The 14765-nt window shown below is 47.5% G+C and overlaps 2 protein-coding genes across 5 annotated transcripts in view; one reads left to right on the top strand and one right to left on the bottom strand.

Moving 5' to 3' along the window:
- The window catches only part of TTC7A (tetratricopeptide repeat domain 7A), a 144069-nt gene extending 141546 nt beyond the window's left edge, over window positions 1-2523 (bottom strand). For all 3 annotated transcript variants that reach the window (XM_077915291.1, XM_077915293.1, XM_077915296.1), the window contains exon 1: window positions 2204-2523. In XM_077915291.1, the coding sequence (XP_077771417.1) occupies window positions 2204-2408 (205 nt within the window). In that variant the 5' untranslated portion in view covers window positions 2409-2523. The remainder of the gene's footprint in view (window positions 1-2203) is intronic.
- Window positions 2524-2671: 148 nt separating this feature from the next.
- Window positions 2672-12840, top strand: MCFD2 (multiple coagulation factor deficiency 2, ER cargo receptor complex subunit). 2 transcript variants are annotated; one of them, XM_077915298.1, is made up of 4 exons: window positions 2672-2818; window positions 8523-8683; window positions 9465-9624; window positions 11087-12840. In XM_077915298.1, the coding sequence occupies exons 2-4, from the start codon at window positions 8535-8537 to the stop codon at window positions 11213-11215; spliced, it is 438 nt and encodes a 145-aa protein (XP_077771424.1). In that variant the 5' UTR covers window positions 2672-2818; window positions 8523-8534; the 3' UTR covers window positions 11216-12840. The 2 variants fall into 2 exon arrangements, with proteins under 2 accessions (XP_077771424.1, XP_077771425.1); XM_077915299.1 differs by lacking the exon at window positions 2672-2818 and adding an exon at window positions 2869-3158.
- The last annotated feature ends 1925 nt before the right edge of the window (window positions 12841-14765 follow it).

Here is a 14765-nt window from a genome sequence, read left to right as displayed (position 1 = left end):
AATACAGCGTTGGTTGGCACAGCAAGTGACAGCAGTTTGACAGTTTCACTATGGCTTAACAAGTTGGTCACCAGCTTTCCAATTTGGAATAGAAAGTCTTCAACTCTGGTTACCTTAATATTCAGTAGCTTATTCCACATTTTAATGTCTGTTTTTAGTGTCTTTCTAGTGACACCAAATTACTTACCTGTGAGGAACGGTACAAGTTACAGGACATTCACTATAAATGGCTTAAATTAATGTGTGTTCTCATTCATGGGCTAGAATGGGGACAAGAAGGTGTGCAGGGAAGTCAGTTAGGAAGCTCTCCCTGTAAGTCAGGTGGCAGGTGATGGTTTCATGGATATCAATTATACTTCAGTAGAGCTGGGGGTGAAATAAGAGTAGCTCCTGGGGATCCCTGGGTGGCGCAGTGGTTTGGCGCCTGCCTTTGGCCCAGGGCGCGATCCTGGAGACCCGGGATCGAATCCCATGTCGGGCTCCCGGTGCATGGAGCCTGCTTCTCCCTCTGCCTATGTCTCTGCCTCTCTCTCTCTCTCTGTGACTATCATAAATAAATAAAAAAAATAAAAAAAATAAGAGTAGCTCCTGGAATTTTGGCTTGAACAACAGAATGGATGGCAATGATATTCACTAACATGGACAAAACAGAGACGTACATGTTTGGGGATGAAAATTAACTTGGGGGTAGGCAGGTTTTGAGATGCCAATTAGGCATTCACGTAAAGATGTCAAGTATGCAGTTTTTTTTTTGTTGTTTTTTTTTTTAAGCATTAGGAATTACAGGAGAAGGTCATTGTTAGAGAAAATTTGGGAGTCACCTGCTTATAAATGGTACCTAAATCCACAGGACTAGATGAAATCACATGAGAAGAGTGGGTAGATAGAGAAGGGGACTCAGGATTGAACCCTGGGCACTTTGATATTTATAGGTTGAGCAGAAGATAAACCAGTGAAAAGAACCCAAGAAAGAATAGCCAGTGAGGTAGGAGGACTAACTGAGAGGGCATGATGTCAGAAAACCAGAGAAGAAAGTGTTTCAAAGTGGGAGTGGTTGACTGTTGAATAGTACTGAGAGGGCAAGCAAAAACAGAAGGGGCCACTGGATTTGCATGGAGATAGCAGTTGCAGTAGCATGGTGGCGAAGAAACCAGAGAACAAGCTTCAATGATGATGGGAATCATCTATAGAAAGCAATTGTAACTCGAGAGAGAGATAGAGGGTAAGATCCACAGAAAAAGCGGGAGTATTGGCAAACAGAATCAGAGCACAGGGCCATGTCTTGTGTATCCAGTAGCTGCTAGAGCAGTCTAGGACATAGGAAGTACTCAAGAAATGTTACCGGATCAATAAATAAATGAGCAAATGAAAGAATGGATGGATGGCAGATGCAGGGCTGAAGAACGAGCTAGGTCCAACTTCAGAGTAAGGAAAGAAGAAGGGGGCCTTGAATTAAGAGTTTCTTCAGGGACTTTGGGATCCTGGGATTTTTCTCTGGGCGGAGGGTTGACATTTCATTCTCAGATGAAGATGGGAGAAAGAATGAGGCACTGCCAATGGCGGTTACCTTGGCCAACTTTCAAGGCCCTGATCTGCTAAATAACGCAGAATGCAGGGAGGGTTCTGGGTTCATCCACTTACTTAACCTTTCTTTCTCTCCCAGTCTCTCCCTTTCTGGATCCAGACTCACGAAAAAATGATTTTGTATCTTTAGGAAAAGAAGTGGGAAGAGGAGATTTAAAAAAAAAAAAGACAGTCTCGGGGCAGCCTGGTGGCTCAGCGGTTTAGCACCGCCTGCAGCCCGGGATGTGATCCTGGAGACCCGGGATCGAGTCCCACGTCGGGCTCCCTGCATGGAGCCTGCTTCTCCCTCTGCCCGTGTCTCTGCCCCTCTCTCTCTCTGTGTCTCTCATGAATAAATAAATAAAATCTTTAAAAAAAAAAGACAGTCTCACATTCCTTTACCCATCTGGCCAGTAGATATTCACGGAACAACAAGTCTTGGGTGGGGGGGTAGTTGGAAGAGGAGGATTATGCGGGGTTTATGGTTTCTTTTGTCTGTGCGTCTGTTGTGGTTTTGCAGTGCTTTGTCTTCTACTAAGAGCAGGTGATGCCGCGAACTGCACAAGGAAGGTGGTGTTTGAACGGGGCTGCCCCTAAAATCTTGGCGGGCCTCGTATAATAAATAGGACGTAAAGGTTACCGATGATGCGGCTGGTGGAATACAGCAAGCAGGGGCTGGAGGTAGAGGCCGTGGAGTCCCAGCATCTCCGAGGCGGCTCATCAGCGGAGTAATTCGGGCTCCCATGATGTTTCGTCCCAACCTGCAGTCGGGGGCACCGAGGAACCTGTCCAGGTGGGGGCCCACTGCGCGCCGGCCGCAGCCTCCGACCATCCGCGTTAGCCATCCGGGCCCCACGCAGGACCGCGTTCCCAGCAACCCTGGAGGCGCCGGGGGCCCGCCAGCCCGAGCCGCCTGTGGCCGGGGAGGGCAGGCAGAGGAACGGCCTCCGCTGGACTCGAGCCCGCGACACGTGGACCCTCGCGAGCGGTCCGCGGCCGGGCGCCGGGCGGGGCGGGGGCGGGGGCGGGGCTCCGCGGCGCCGACGGGCGGGCAGAGGGGGCGCGCGTGCGCACGGCGGGGCGGGGGCGGGGCGGGGGCGGGGCGGGGGCGGGGCCGGGGGGCCGCGGTCCGCCGACGGGGGCTGGCGAGGCTCACGCCGGAAGGCTTCGCGTCTGGAGACCTGCCTGGAACCCCGGGCGCAGCGGAGGCCGGGCTTCGGCGTCTGAGGCTCGCGACCCGAGCCTGGGGAAGGAGGTCGGTGGGGCCCGCTGCGGGGCGGGATGCCAGCCGGGGTGGGGGTCGGCCGCCGGGAGCAGAGCCCCCTGTGCTGGGACTGGCCGGCGGGGGCTCTGCAGCCGGGGCGGGGCTCTGCCCTCCTGGAGCACCTGCCCGGGGGCCCGACAGCACACAGGTCCCGGGGGAAGGCGGGGAAGCGCCCCTCTCCCGCGCGCCCTTCGCGGGCACGACAGCCGCAGGCTCCGCTGCGCAGCCCAGAGACCTGAGCGCCCTCCCCCCGCCCAGCGGCGCCCCTGGCGACTCCCACGTCGCCCCTGAGCGTCGCCGCGATCGCCCGACCGTCCCTCCGCCGAGCGAGGTCAGTCCACCGTCTGAGCTCCCGCAGGCAGCCTCCCGGCTGGTCCCCTGCGCCTCTTGATCTTCTGCAGTTTGCTGCGTACTGCAAAGCCACAGTGATGGTTTTATTTTTTATTTTTAAGATTTTGTTTATTTATTCATGATAGACACAGAGAGGGAGAGAGAGAGACGCAGACACAGGCAGAGGGAGAAGCAGGCTCCACGCGGGGAGCCCGACGCGGGACTCGAACCCAGGTCTCCAGGATCAGGCCCCGGGCCGAAGGCGGCGCCAAACCGCTGAGCCACCCGGGCTGCCCTCTTTTTTTTTTTTTTTTTTTAATTTTTTTTTTATTTATTTATGATAGTCACAGAGAGAGAGAGAGAGAGAGGCAGAGACATAGGCAGAGGGAGAAGCAGGCTCCATGCACCGGGAGCCCGACGTGGGATTCGATCCCGGGTCTCCAGGATCGCGCCCTGGGCCAAAGGCAGGCGCCAAACCGCTGCGCCACCCAGGGATCCCCCGGGCTGCCCTCTTTTCGCTGTTTTTGCCTCAGTTCTCTTCCCCACCCTGCTTCCATGGATCAGGTCCTCTGGCCAAGCAACCTCCCCCCACCCCCACCCCCCCCTTATCAAGTGGACCAGGTGTTCTTCCTGCTTATCCTAGGATACAAGGTGTCCGTTCCCTGCCAGTCTGCAGAATTATTCAGAGAAGCTAATCATATCCTTCCATCTGCCTCTACTGTGTCTTCAACCTTATTGAGCCTTTTTTGAGTTCCTGGACTGGACCGAGTTTCTTACAGGCTTAGGTGTTGGTTACATTATTTTCGTTCTACCTGAAGTACTGTGTACTTTGAAAAAGATCCTTCTTGTCCTTCCTGTGTTACTCCAGGTGTGTGTCGGCGTACCTGCGGTACTCCATGGGTGTCTGTTTACTGGTCTCTCTTTTCCACCAGGCTGTGATCAGTGTGAGGGGAGCCCATCTGAATCACAGTTCTGTCCTCAGCGCCTTGTGTGGCACCAAGCTGTTAGTAAAAAGTGTGTTGGTTGAATGCATAAATGAAGCCTGGTGCTCTGTGGGCTCCCCGAACAAACCTGTAGATCAAGTTATTAAAAATACCCTGCTTTTCAGAACCAATTCTCAACCCCAAGCCCATGTAGCAATTTCTTTGGCCCAGGAACCTGGTTCTATTCTTGCCTTCAGTCCAGGACCATAGCAGTGGTAAATGGGAAGTAGTGTTGGGAGTTTTTCTTTGGCACTGACTTTGGGTGCAGGATGTCTGGATATTGGTGAGTGTGGCTGCTTTGAGTTTGAATTGACTGAGGGCCCCAGCATGAGAGAAAAGCTGCTAACAGCTGCTGCAGTCTTTATGGGAGGAAGGCTGGCTCCAAACTCTTACATGCCGATAGGGCCAGCGACACAATGAGAGGAGAGGGTGGGCCAAGCTGGCCAGGCCAGCCCTAGTGGGAGAGCTCCAAAGAAAAGTTATTTTTCCAACTTAGGCCAGGTCTGTGATAGGGAAACATATCTAGGTGCCAAAACCCACTGCCCTGAATCAGACTTGAAGGTGTGCCATTCTTGGGTCAGCTTTGTACTTTATGATTGGTAGAGTCAGGGAGAGACAGATAAGATAGGCTCCTGGCCTTCACAGAGGGAGGGAAAGAGAACAGTACGTCGTGAGAGGCTGCATACTGAGGCTGGAGGAGAGAATGATTGGTGTGGCTGGAACAATCCCGAGATGCCTGTGAATGGGACCTGGAAGTGAAAGGGAGGCTGGATGAATGGAACGGTGGGAGCAAAGGCTCTGGGCCTGGAAGAGGCTGCTGCATCAACGAGGGGAGCCCCGTCACACTCCAGGCACTGCAAAACACCAACCTCTGAGCATCATCAGGCACCAAACTCCTGGGACTGAGGCTTCTCCTTGTGAAGGATGTCTCAAAGCATGGGTTGGGTTCTGAAGTCACCTTCAAAAGTCTCTCCTTTAGATTTTTTTTTTTTTCCAGTCTGGCCTTCACAATTTCCCAAAGAAGGCGATGAACTTGGGAACTGCTGGGGCTTATCTACCAGGCTGTTTGCTCATGGCCTTGAACTAAGTCATTGAAGCATGGGTGATACATCATGTTCTTCAGGCAAAGGGGAGTTGCTTATATTTCTTTTTGTTTTTTTTTATTTTTATTTTTTTAAGTATTTTTTTAAATTTTTATTTATTTATGATAGTCACAGAGAGAGAGAGAGAGAGGCAGAGACACAGGCAGAGGGAGAAGCAGGCTCCATGCACCAGGAGCCCGACGTGGGATTCGATCCCGGGTCTCCAGGATCGCGCCCTGGGCCAAAGACAGGCGCTAAACCGCTGCGCCACCCAGGGATCCCGCTTATATTTCTTTTTGAATGTGACCCGTTAATTTGTTGCTCCTCTGTGTTTGTAGATTGGGCTTTTGTTGTATTCTGTTAGAAACCTGCTACAGTAGACCGAGATGAATCATGTTCCAAACCAGTGGTACTTGGCCTTTATTCTGCTTCCCTTGAAGAAGGGATAATGTGGACTCCTAGTTACTGTATTAATTATCACTTGGTTGCTTTTTGGTGCCATTTAAATAGAGCCTATCCCTCCTCCATATACTCAATTTGATATATTAAGCTTCCAACCACATAGTTATAGGAAATGGTTCATTGATCACTCAACTGTCAGATCTTCAAAAAAAGGTTTTATGCTCAGTTACATTGACATCAAAACTTGGCAGCATATCTGTGAAGGTGGAAATCCCCCTTTAGCCTCTAAGGACTATTGCCCCATGGGCTGAGAACTGCCAGCCCCTGTGCCAGGCACTGTACCTGATGCTAGGAATGTGGATTCAGTCCCTGCCCTCGTAGAGCACAGTCCAACAGGGAGCACTGACAAGTAATCAGGCAGTTCTCAAGGATGCATTCACAGCAGTTGTCAGGCAGGACTCTTCTGAAGGGAGGTACTGGGGAGCATATGGGAAGAACGCCTAAACCAGACTCGGAATGTTTTTTTTAAGATTTTATTATTTATTTTTTCTCAAGAGACACAGGGAGAGACAGAGACAGAGGCAGAGACACAGGCAGAGGGAGAAGCAGGCTCCATGCAGGGAGCCTGATGTGGGACTCAATCCTGGGGCTTCAGGATCACGCCCTGGGCTAAAGGCAGGGGCTAAACTGCTGAGCCACCCAGGGATCCCCAGCAGACTCAGAATTGAAGAGGGGTTGCTGGAGAAAGAGATGTATACTGTGCATGAGTCTAGGATGCTTGGGAGAAAGTGGCTTCCCTCTCTGGTCTCTCCTACCCCAGAACTGTAAAGGTGCATACTAAGACCAAGCTGCGCTACTCTGGCCTGGCAGTCACTTGCTGGGAGTAACTTGAGACCTTGTTTTCGGGTACCGGGTACAATGGCAGTGGCCTTGTCACGTTCTGTACACTTTTATTTGGTAAAACTGGGAATGTAGTTTCTGTTCCTGAATTATTTTCCAGAGATAGGAATTAAATGAAAGCCCCCCCTTTAAAAAATTCCATCCATACCTATTGGAACAAAATGATGGGATACATTAAAATACATATTTGTAAAGAAAAAAAACATGTTTTTAGTAGAAACTTTAGAATTCATAGAAAAGTAAAAAAGAAAAATCAGAATCACACCTCATAATTCAAAAGATAATCTTTAACAGTTTTTAGTCATTGTTCTGTGTATGGAATACAAAATTATTCTTTACAGTCTTGTGCAGTCTGCTCTTTATTAAATGCGTATTAAAGATCTCTTATTGTTAAGTATGACATTGCATTATGATGTCCCTATACAGTGGTAAGATTAGATGCTGCTTTTTGGCACCCTGGAAGTTTCTTCCCAGTGATGGTCATTTCTTTAGGGAGAGGACTGTGGGAGTGGATACTGCTGATAGGTAAAAGGGGTTTGGGAAATATTCCTGACGATTGTAGGAATGGCATTCTCCCAGAGTCTCACCCTTTGGGATGGTGATGGATTATAGCACAGCTACTTCTCAGTCCCTGGTGCAGGGCTTGGAGGTAGCAGCCACTTTGGAGTGAGCTCTGTGGGTGGTGGGTGCGAGGGAATGAGCAGCACCTGGAGCTTTCTCTTTCCTGCTGTCGGTTTGGGGGGATGGCTCTAGTTGGCCCGTTAGAAATCACTGGCCCTTGTTACCCACAGAATCTGCCACTGCCTTTTGGAAGGTGGATGTGTAGACTTGGTGTTGGTGTGGAGGACTCTTGGTGGTCCTTCATCTTCCTTTTTGAGGTTGGTCTATAAGCCCCCAAAAGGACTGGGAATTTTAGTCTAACAGTTAATAGAGGCCTGCCTGCGCCTTGGTGAGGAATTCTGGGAACAAAGTACTCCTGCCCTCAGGAGCTGGCAGGGGAGCTGACTATGCCTGGTTGGCCACAGTTCCAGGTCTAGCCAAACTCCGGGAGTACTTGATGGCATCCTAATGTCTCTGTAATTCTTCTTTCCATTGCTCTTTCACAGCGGTTAGTTTACCTGTCTCTGTCACCGTCCTGGGAGGCGGACAAGGCAGGGTTAATGTGGTCTTCTCTGTCCCCAACTGTAGGCCTTGATGTGACCCGCTTCTTTGCTTTCCTCAACTATCACATTCCTGCCTCTGGTCTTGCTCCCCTAAATACCTTGCTCCCAGTGTGCTGCTGGATGAGCCATTCTGAAACTAAGCTCTGGTCTCCTGCACCATGCACAAATGCGCAGTGGCGTCTATTCATCCTCCAGCAACTACAGCCTCCTTGGCCTGGTGTGCAAAGCCGTATCCCAAAATGGCTGGTCAGTCTCTGTGTCCTGTTTTCCTCTGTTCTGCCGGCTTCATGGCCTCTAGGCTCCCCCCTCAACTAAGCCGCTTGGAGTTTCTTTCCCACTCATCTGACCTGATTCTGTGCTCACACCATTGCCTTAGTCCTTCAGTCCCCACACATCCAGTGCGTATTTGTCTGTCCAGGCCCAACTGAAGTGTCCCAGGTCTGTCAGCCTTCCCTGACCCTCACCCACAGGAAATTTCTTCTTCTGAACTTTCAGTTTTATTTTTCTTTAGGACACTTCACTTTCTGCCTTATTAGTTCTTTCCATAGGAAGTATTTTACCAGACTGTAAGCTTCTTGTAGGCAGGAATACTCTTCACGTCCCTTTAAGCTCTCATTGAGTTACTTGGCACTTTGAAGGAACTTCAGAAAATGTGGAGCCTTCCCAACCCCCTTGATTCAACTGATGGGGACTTGGAGGGCCCAGTTGGACAATCTGTTCCCCAGTCTTGTTCCTTTTACAGATCCTTCCCCAGGAGCACACTGTGTCGTCACATTTTGAAAGAACCTTAGCTCTGGTGTTTTCACCTGTACCTTCTATGTTCCCCACCTCCCAGGTACCGGCGACCATGAGATCCCTGTGGCTGCTCAGAACCCCCTTCCTGTGTGGCCTGCTCTGGGCCTTCCGTGCTCCAGGGGCTGGGGCCGAGGAACCTGGGGCCAGCTTCTCCCATCCCGGCAGCGTGGGCCTGGATAAGAATACAGTGCACGACCAAGAGTACGTATCCAGCCAGGGCTGGGGGCCCAGGGCCTCCCCCTGCAGCTGCAGCTTATGGCCAGCTGTAATGGCTCCCTCCATGCGCTCTCCCTTCTATTTCTACAACTCCTTGACATTTTTCAAGGATGATGCTTACTCCTTAGAGCCACCTGTAAATCAGGCAGTCTTTTTTCCATCATTTCATAGACGGAGGATCTTGAGGCCTAGATGGGATAAATGACTTGCCTGAATTCATTTTGTCTCTCTCTTTCACCACAAGCAGACATACAGACAAACCCCCACCACACGCACATTCATACTCGTGTGTGTATGTGTACGCACATGTTCTCACACACGTATACACCAGTAGTAGTGGCAGGATAGAACTGAAGTTTCTTGACTGACCAGACAGTTTTCTTTTCTTATTGGCCCATTTAAACATGAATTATTTGTTGCAACTTTTGTCGTGGGCCAGTTAGCCTCACACATTATTTATTATCTTAAAATTGGTTCAAAAAAACTTATTTTAGTTGTTAGCCCCTGAAAGTGTTAGAACAGCATTCTAATAATGGAGAGGGAAGAACACCCATAGTCTTGCCAGCTTAACAGGTGAACTGTTTGATTCTTTCCCTGCCCCTTTTATGGCCTTGCCTGTATCTATCATCCTTGAGTGTGCTCTGTCTCTCTTGTTTGTTTTTCTGGGATGGGTGAACTTTCCGATCTTGAATTTTTCAGTCCTTAAGGTTTGGGGATGATCCCGGGGTTGCTGCTGAAAGGTCTGAGTCTAACTATTGGTTTTTAGGCATATCATGGAGCATCTAGAAGGTGTCATCAACAAACCAGAAGCAGAGATGTCCCCACAAGAACTGCAGCTCCATTATTTCAAAATGCATGATTATGATGGCAATAATTTGCTTGACGGCCTAGAACTCTCCACAGCCATCACTCATGTCCATAAGGAGGTAGGTCAGCTGTGGCTTAGTGGATAGTCTTGGAAAGCCTTCTTCCTGCACCCCACCCCCTAACCCAGCCCTGGCCGTTCAGTCCCTAGCCTTGATGACTGTGCTGTCCTTGCATCTTCTTTTTCTGCTCGCCACTTCCTATTCGTAGCCCCTTCTCACAAAGGGTGACCTCTGAGGCTGAATTCCCCCAGGGCCTTGTTTCTCTGACAAGTGCTATAGGCATTTCTGCCATGCACTGGAGTCTGAGAACCAGCACCTAAAGGACAGATCACATTGAAATTCAGAGCAGGGGAGAAGTTTTGTTTGTTTTTTTTTGGGGGGGGGGGGAGAAGTTTTTTTGAGAAGAGTGGCGAACCAAGGGACCAAGGGATCGAGGGACTCAGCAGAAATTGAGGGTTCGTGTGATATTATACGTGCTCCATATGAGACGGTTTCCAGAGCACTTTCAAGTGGGTTAGAGAGCTTGATTGATCTTTGCCACAGCCTGTGAGTAGCCAGGGCAGGTGCATATGTTACCCCCATGTTACTGGTGAGGGCACTGAAGTCGAGATGGTGCATCTCCTGGTCTAGTGTCTGTCCTGCTCTGCCACACTGCAGTCCATAGAGAGGAAGAGGGGCAGAGCTGACGATGTGTGTGCTCCCGTTGTCTGCCGGAAGAGCAGGTGTGGGTTTGCTTTGAAGGTGGCAGGGAGTACCGATGGCTTTGTGCAGGAGAATAGGCACTATCACGGGAAGATCATTTGCTGTGGGAGGCAGAGTGATGGGCATGGGAAGACTTGCATCAGGGGGAGAAATTGTGATTCAGCAGTCCTGGCAGGCGAGGCTGGTGGTGGCGGTAGGAGAGCAAAGGGTGCACGTGGGAGAGGTGCCATAGGAAGAATCAGCCTAGATGGACAGTGTTAGCACTCAGCACAGCCAGCTCCACTCTATCTGCTTCTGGAGCAGGGCACCTTCACCCCCAAGAGGGTACCCTCACCTCCAAGATTATATCCACTTCCTCTGGTCGGCAGCTCTTTCCTCTTGTTCTGACCCCAAGATGCTGTCTGGTACAGACTGCTTGCGCTTTACAAGGGCACATTGCGTCCAGAGCTGACCCTCTGGAGAGCCTGGGTTGTGAGCTTTTCTCTAAGACCACTTTGTGGGTTTGTGGGAATTAGGAACCTCATCATTCTGTGTGAGCCAGACCTACCTTTCTGCAGTGAACATATGTTACATTTGTAATTAGAAAAGAATGAAAAGCAACTTTTAAAACTAATAAGCAAGGGCCTACTTTGATTGCATCTTTCTTTTTAACTTGAGTTGTTGTGAATTGACTATCTGATAGGTGATTTGTGGATTCTTAGAAGTAGCTATGTACTACACCAAAGGAGCTTGTGGACATATAAGCACGGACATTTTGGACATTAACTAAGCACTTCTGGTAAAATGTGTGACTCATCATTGTCTGCTTTGTATTTTGTAGGAAGGGAAACAGGCCCCACCAGTGAGTGAAGCTGAACTGATTAACTTAATAGATGGTGTTCTGAGAGACGATGACAAGAACAATGATGGATACATTGACTATGCTGAATTTGCAAAATCACTGCAGTAGACATTGTTTGGCCATTAGTTATATGCAAATGTGACCCGTTATAATGTGATTGAATACTTTTGGTAATTCAAAATAACTCCTTTCCAAAAAAAACAAAAAAAACAAAAAAACAACAAAACAAACAAACAAAAAAACAAAGCAAAAAAACCCAGAAAAACTCCTTTCCAATTACTGCTACCGTATTTTGGTAAAAACCTGTAGCAGTTTATTACACTGGGGTGAGAAAGAAATCAAGAGAAATAGAAATGGGACATATTGCAGTCCCAAAGTACTGTTAAATCTCTTACTGGACAAGGGCTTGATTAAAGAATCCTTTTAAAATATTGGATAATTAGAGCGTAGTACTCAGGAACTTGGCTGTAGAATACTGCTAGTCTCTTGGTTTTCATTCATGCTACCTGAAAAGTAAGACAAGCTTTGCCGAGTGGACACACTTCAGTAACAATGAATAGCATAAATGCCAAATGTTTCCCCTGGTGGATCCTGTCTTTTCGGGTAAACGTGCTCAGTATTCTGAAAAGTTCCCCTGCAGCCTGAATGGTGACGTGCCCCCGAGCAGGGGACTATTAGGCTACTCAAAGCCACTGCATAAGAAGGATGCCAGATCCTGAGTTCAGCTAGCCGTAGAGTCTAAAATTCCATCTCTTATGGCACTTTGGAAATAACACACCATTGACCTAAGTGATTGACATTTTTTCGCTTTTCAGTATTTTATAGAACTACTGCCACATCCTTTCTTTTAGGTTTTCTTCAACTTAGAAGAGACCTTGAATTTAAAAGTGTCTTTATTCTAATCATTAGCAAATGTTTTAGCTTTCTTAATATTTGTATTTAACCCTTATTTCTGGGGTTTGTTTTTGCAGTTTAGAAACTATTAGGAATGCAAGGACTATATCCCTTCTGCTTGGTGCAGTGGTGGGGTAAAACTACTTACCTGGACTTGTGTAAGTGAGGAGTGAGATCACCAGGCACCAACTGCCGCCAACTACATTAGAAGGAATGGTGTTTAAATTACCTCTTCTAGCTTAATTATGTGAATTCTTTCCAATCAGGAAAGATGAGAAAAAGAAACCTAAAAACTCTTTAACAGAATGAATTTCAATAATGGTTGAAAATGAGAAACAACAGCAAATTATAATTTGATTTATTGAATGGGATGGATGTGCTGGGATGGAAAACCCAAAACGAGGGTTGAATGGGGAAAAAACTGCATAGAATTTGCTGTAAGATGTATACAGACTTATTTTCTTTATTAAAGTATTCTTATAAGGGGATCCCTGGGTGGCTCAGCGGTTTAGCACCTGCCTTCGGCCCAGGGTGTGATCTTGGAATCCCGGAATCGAGTTCCACATCAGGCTCCCTGCGTGGGGCCTGCTTCTCCCTCTGCCTGTGTCTCTGCCTCTCTCTCTCTCTCTCTCTCTCTCTCTCATGAATAAATAAATAAAATCTTTAAAAAAAGTATTCTTATAAGAAAACATACGTATTTGTAAAAATGTTTTCCTGTATCAAGTATTTGTGCAATGAGAGCTGAATTGTAAACTATTCTTGTAATATCTAGTTATTTTGAAAGATTTATATAATGAATCATGGATATATGACCAATAAAACTGATGAAACAAAATAAAGAGCAGTTGATTTTGTCCATGTAGGGGTCTTTTCCTCCCACATGAAGGTTTTGCTTATTTAACACAGATATACCTACTTCACCACAGGTCCTACGACTCTCCCTGGCTATGCCCTGTTCCTTTGGGCAGGGGTAGGTTCCCAGTAATCAGTCACTTTCCTCTTTTTCTGCATTTCTTCTTCTGAATGAAATCACTTTTTTGGACCTTTCTTTCCTGGCCACGTTCAGATTATGATAGCCTTGTCTAGCTTAGGAAAATACAGTGTTTTCTCTTGGAGTCTGGTGACTGTTTTTCCTTTGCCAGAGAGTTTAATTAGGTAGCATTTTTGGAAGCCTCCCAGGCCCAAACAAAAAGCACAGTCTCCCCTGGTGTTTTGGGAATAACATTTTGTTCTACTATTTGAAAAGGAAAGAAGGAAGGAAAGAGGGAAGGAAGGAGGAATAATGGGAATGAAGGAAGTTAACCATTGCCTTCAGTCTCCCCTGCACCCGCCACCAGATCATTGGATCTTGTGCTGGCTCTTCTTCATCCAGAGCTGCCCCTCTGGATGGATCTAATGAATGGCCCACAGTTGGAAGAGCCTCATACTGTTGGCTGCTGGGGAGGGACTGAGATCTGGAGAGGGAGAGAAGCGGATCCTCAGAAGGTAGAACCACCCCATTAAATAGACAAGACGGACACCTTCCTCCTCCACAGCTGGCATCTCATTGTAATTATTTCATGCTAGCATTGTGGGCCTGTTTAGCAAATGTCCCTAGTGGGAGGAGCTTGTGATTTTTAGGGACACAGAGACATTCCTTGCATACCCCCCTTGACCTCCTATCTCCTACACAAAAATACCGTGGCCTTCTCATAGCTCACCTCAAGGATTTTTCAGAATGTACAAGGAACATCTCTGTACTTCAGTTTCCGTATCTCTAAAATGAAGATAAATCTACCCAAGAGAGGCAGCCTTATATGAGCATAAGCTTTGGACTTGGGCAGACCCAAATCAGAATCCTAGGCCTGCTACTTCTCAGCCATGAACTTAAAATTTTGTTTCTCATATAAAACAACAACAATAACAAAGCAAACTACAATAAAACCTACTGAGAGGATAAGAGGATTAACAAAATGAGAGAAAATGTAGAAAGCATCTAGTAAGTGCCTAACACGGAGTCACCCATTCCTCAGTCTGGCTGGAGAGTCTTAGTCCCTTCATTGCTGTGGGGCAGGAGGAGCTGTAAAGGGACTCGATGACTCCTCAGGGGCAGGAGTCGAAAGATCTCTGTTTAGGTTATTCCATTGAATGGGTAGATTGGGTGTCAATCTTATTTGCTGAGAAACTATGGAACAAGTTAGGATGTTCTACTATGTGGTGTTATAGTTACATTGTGATATCTGTGTGGGCATAAAGTCTTTTCTATGCTCTCACTTCTTGAGGAAATTGAATTACTGAGGTTTGAATCATCTTAAGCCTTAGTAAGTGTGGCTAAATTGCTATCCAGAAGAGTGGTACTAATGAATATTTCATCTCTATTGTATATGAAGAACCCATTTCCTTTAGCTGGACCCGTAGCATAACCCGACAAGTTTCCCTAAGCACAGAGCAATGAGACAGAGTTTTAGTTTTTGGCTAGTCCTGCATTTGTTCATTTGTTGATTCATTCACTGAGTGTTCATTTTATCTTTGCCATATAACCTCTCTAATCTAGATTCTGGATTCCACTTCCTTCTAGAGAGGAGAAAAAAAAAAAGCCTTTTTTGTCATATTCCTGACTTCTCCTGAAGGTGTTATCATCTGAGGACATGGAAAGATTCTTACACAGCATCCTCAGTAAAAACAAGAGCTAAATCACATTTCTACCTCAGAGGAAATCCATTTTGTCAAGGACCCAACCAAAGAACTAACATTTCAACTAGGGAATTAGTAGCAGAAACTATAA

The sequence above is a fragment of the Canis aureus genome, chromosome 11 (assembly GCF_053574225.1).
Source record: "Canis aureus isolate CA01 chromosome 11, VMU_Caureus_v.1.0, whole genome shotgun sequence".
In the NCBI taxonomy this organism is placed as follows: Eukaryota; Metazoa; Chordata; class Mammalia; order Carnivora; family Canidae; genus Canis; species Canis aureus.
This window is presented reverse-complemented; position numbering and strand designations above follow the sequence as displayed.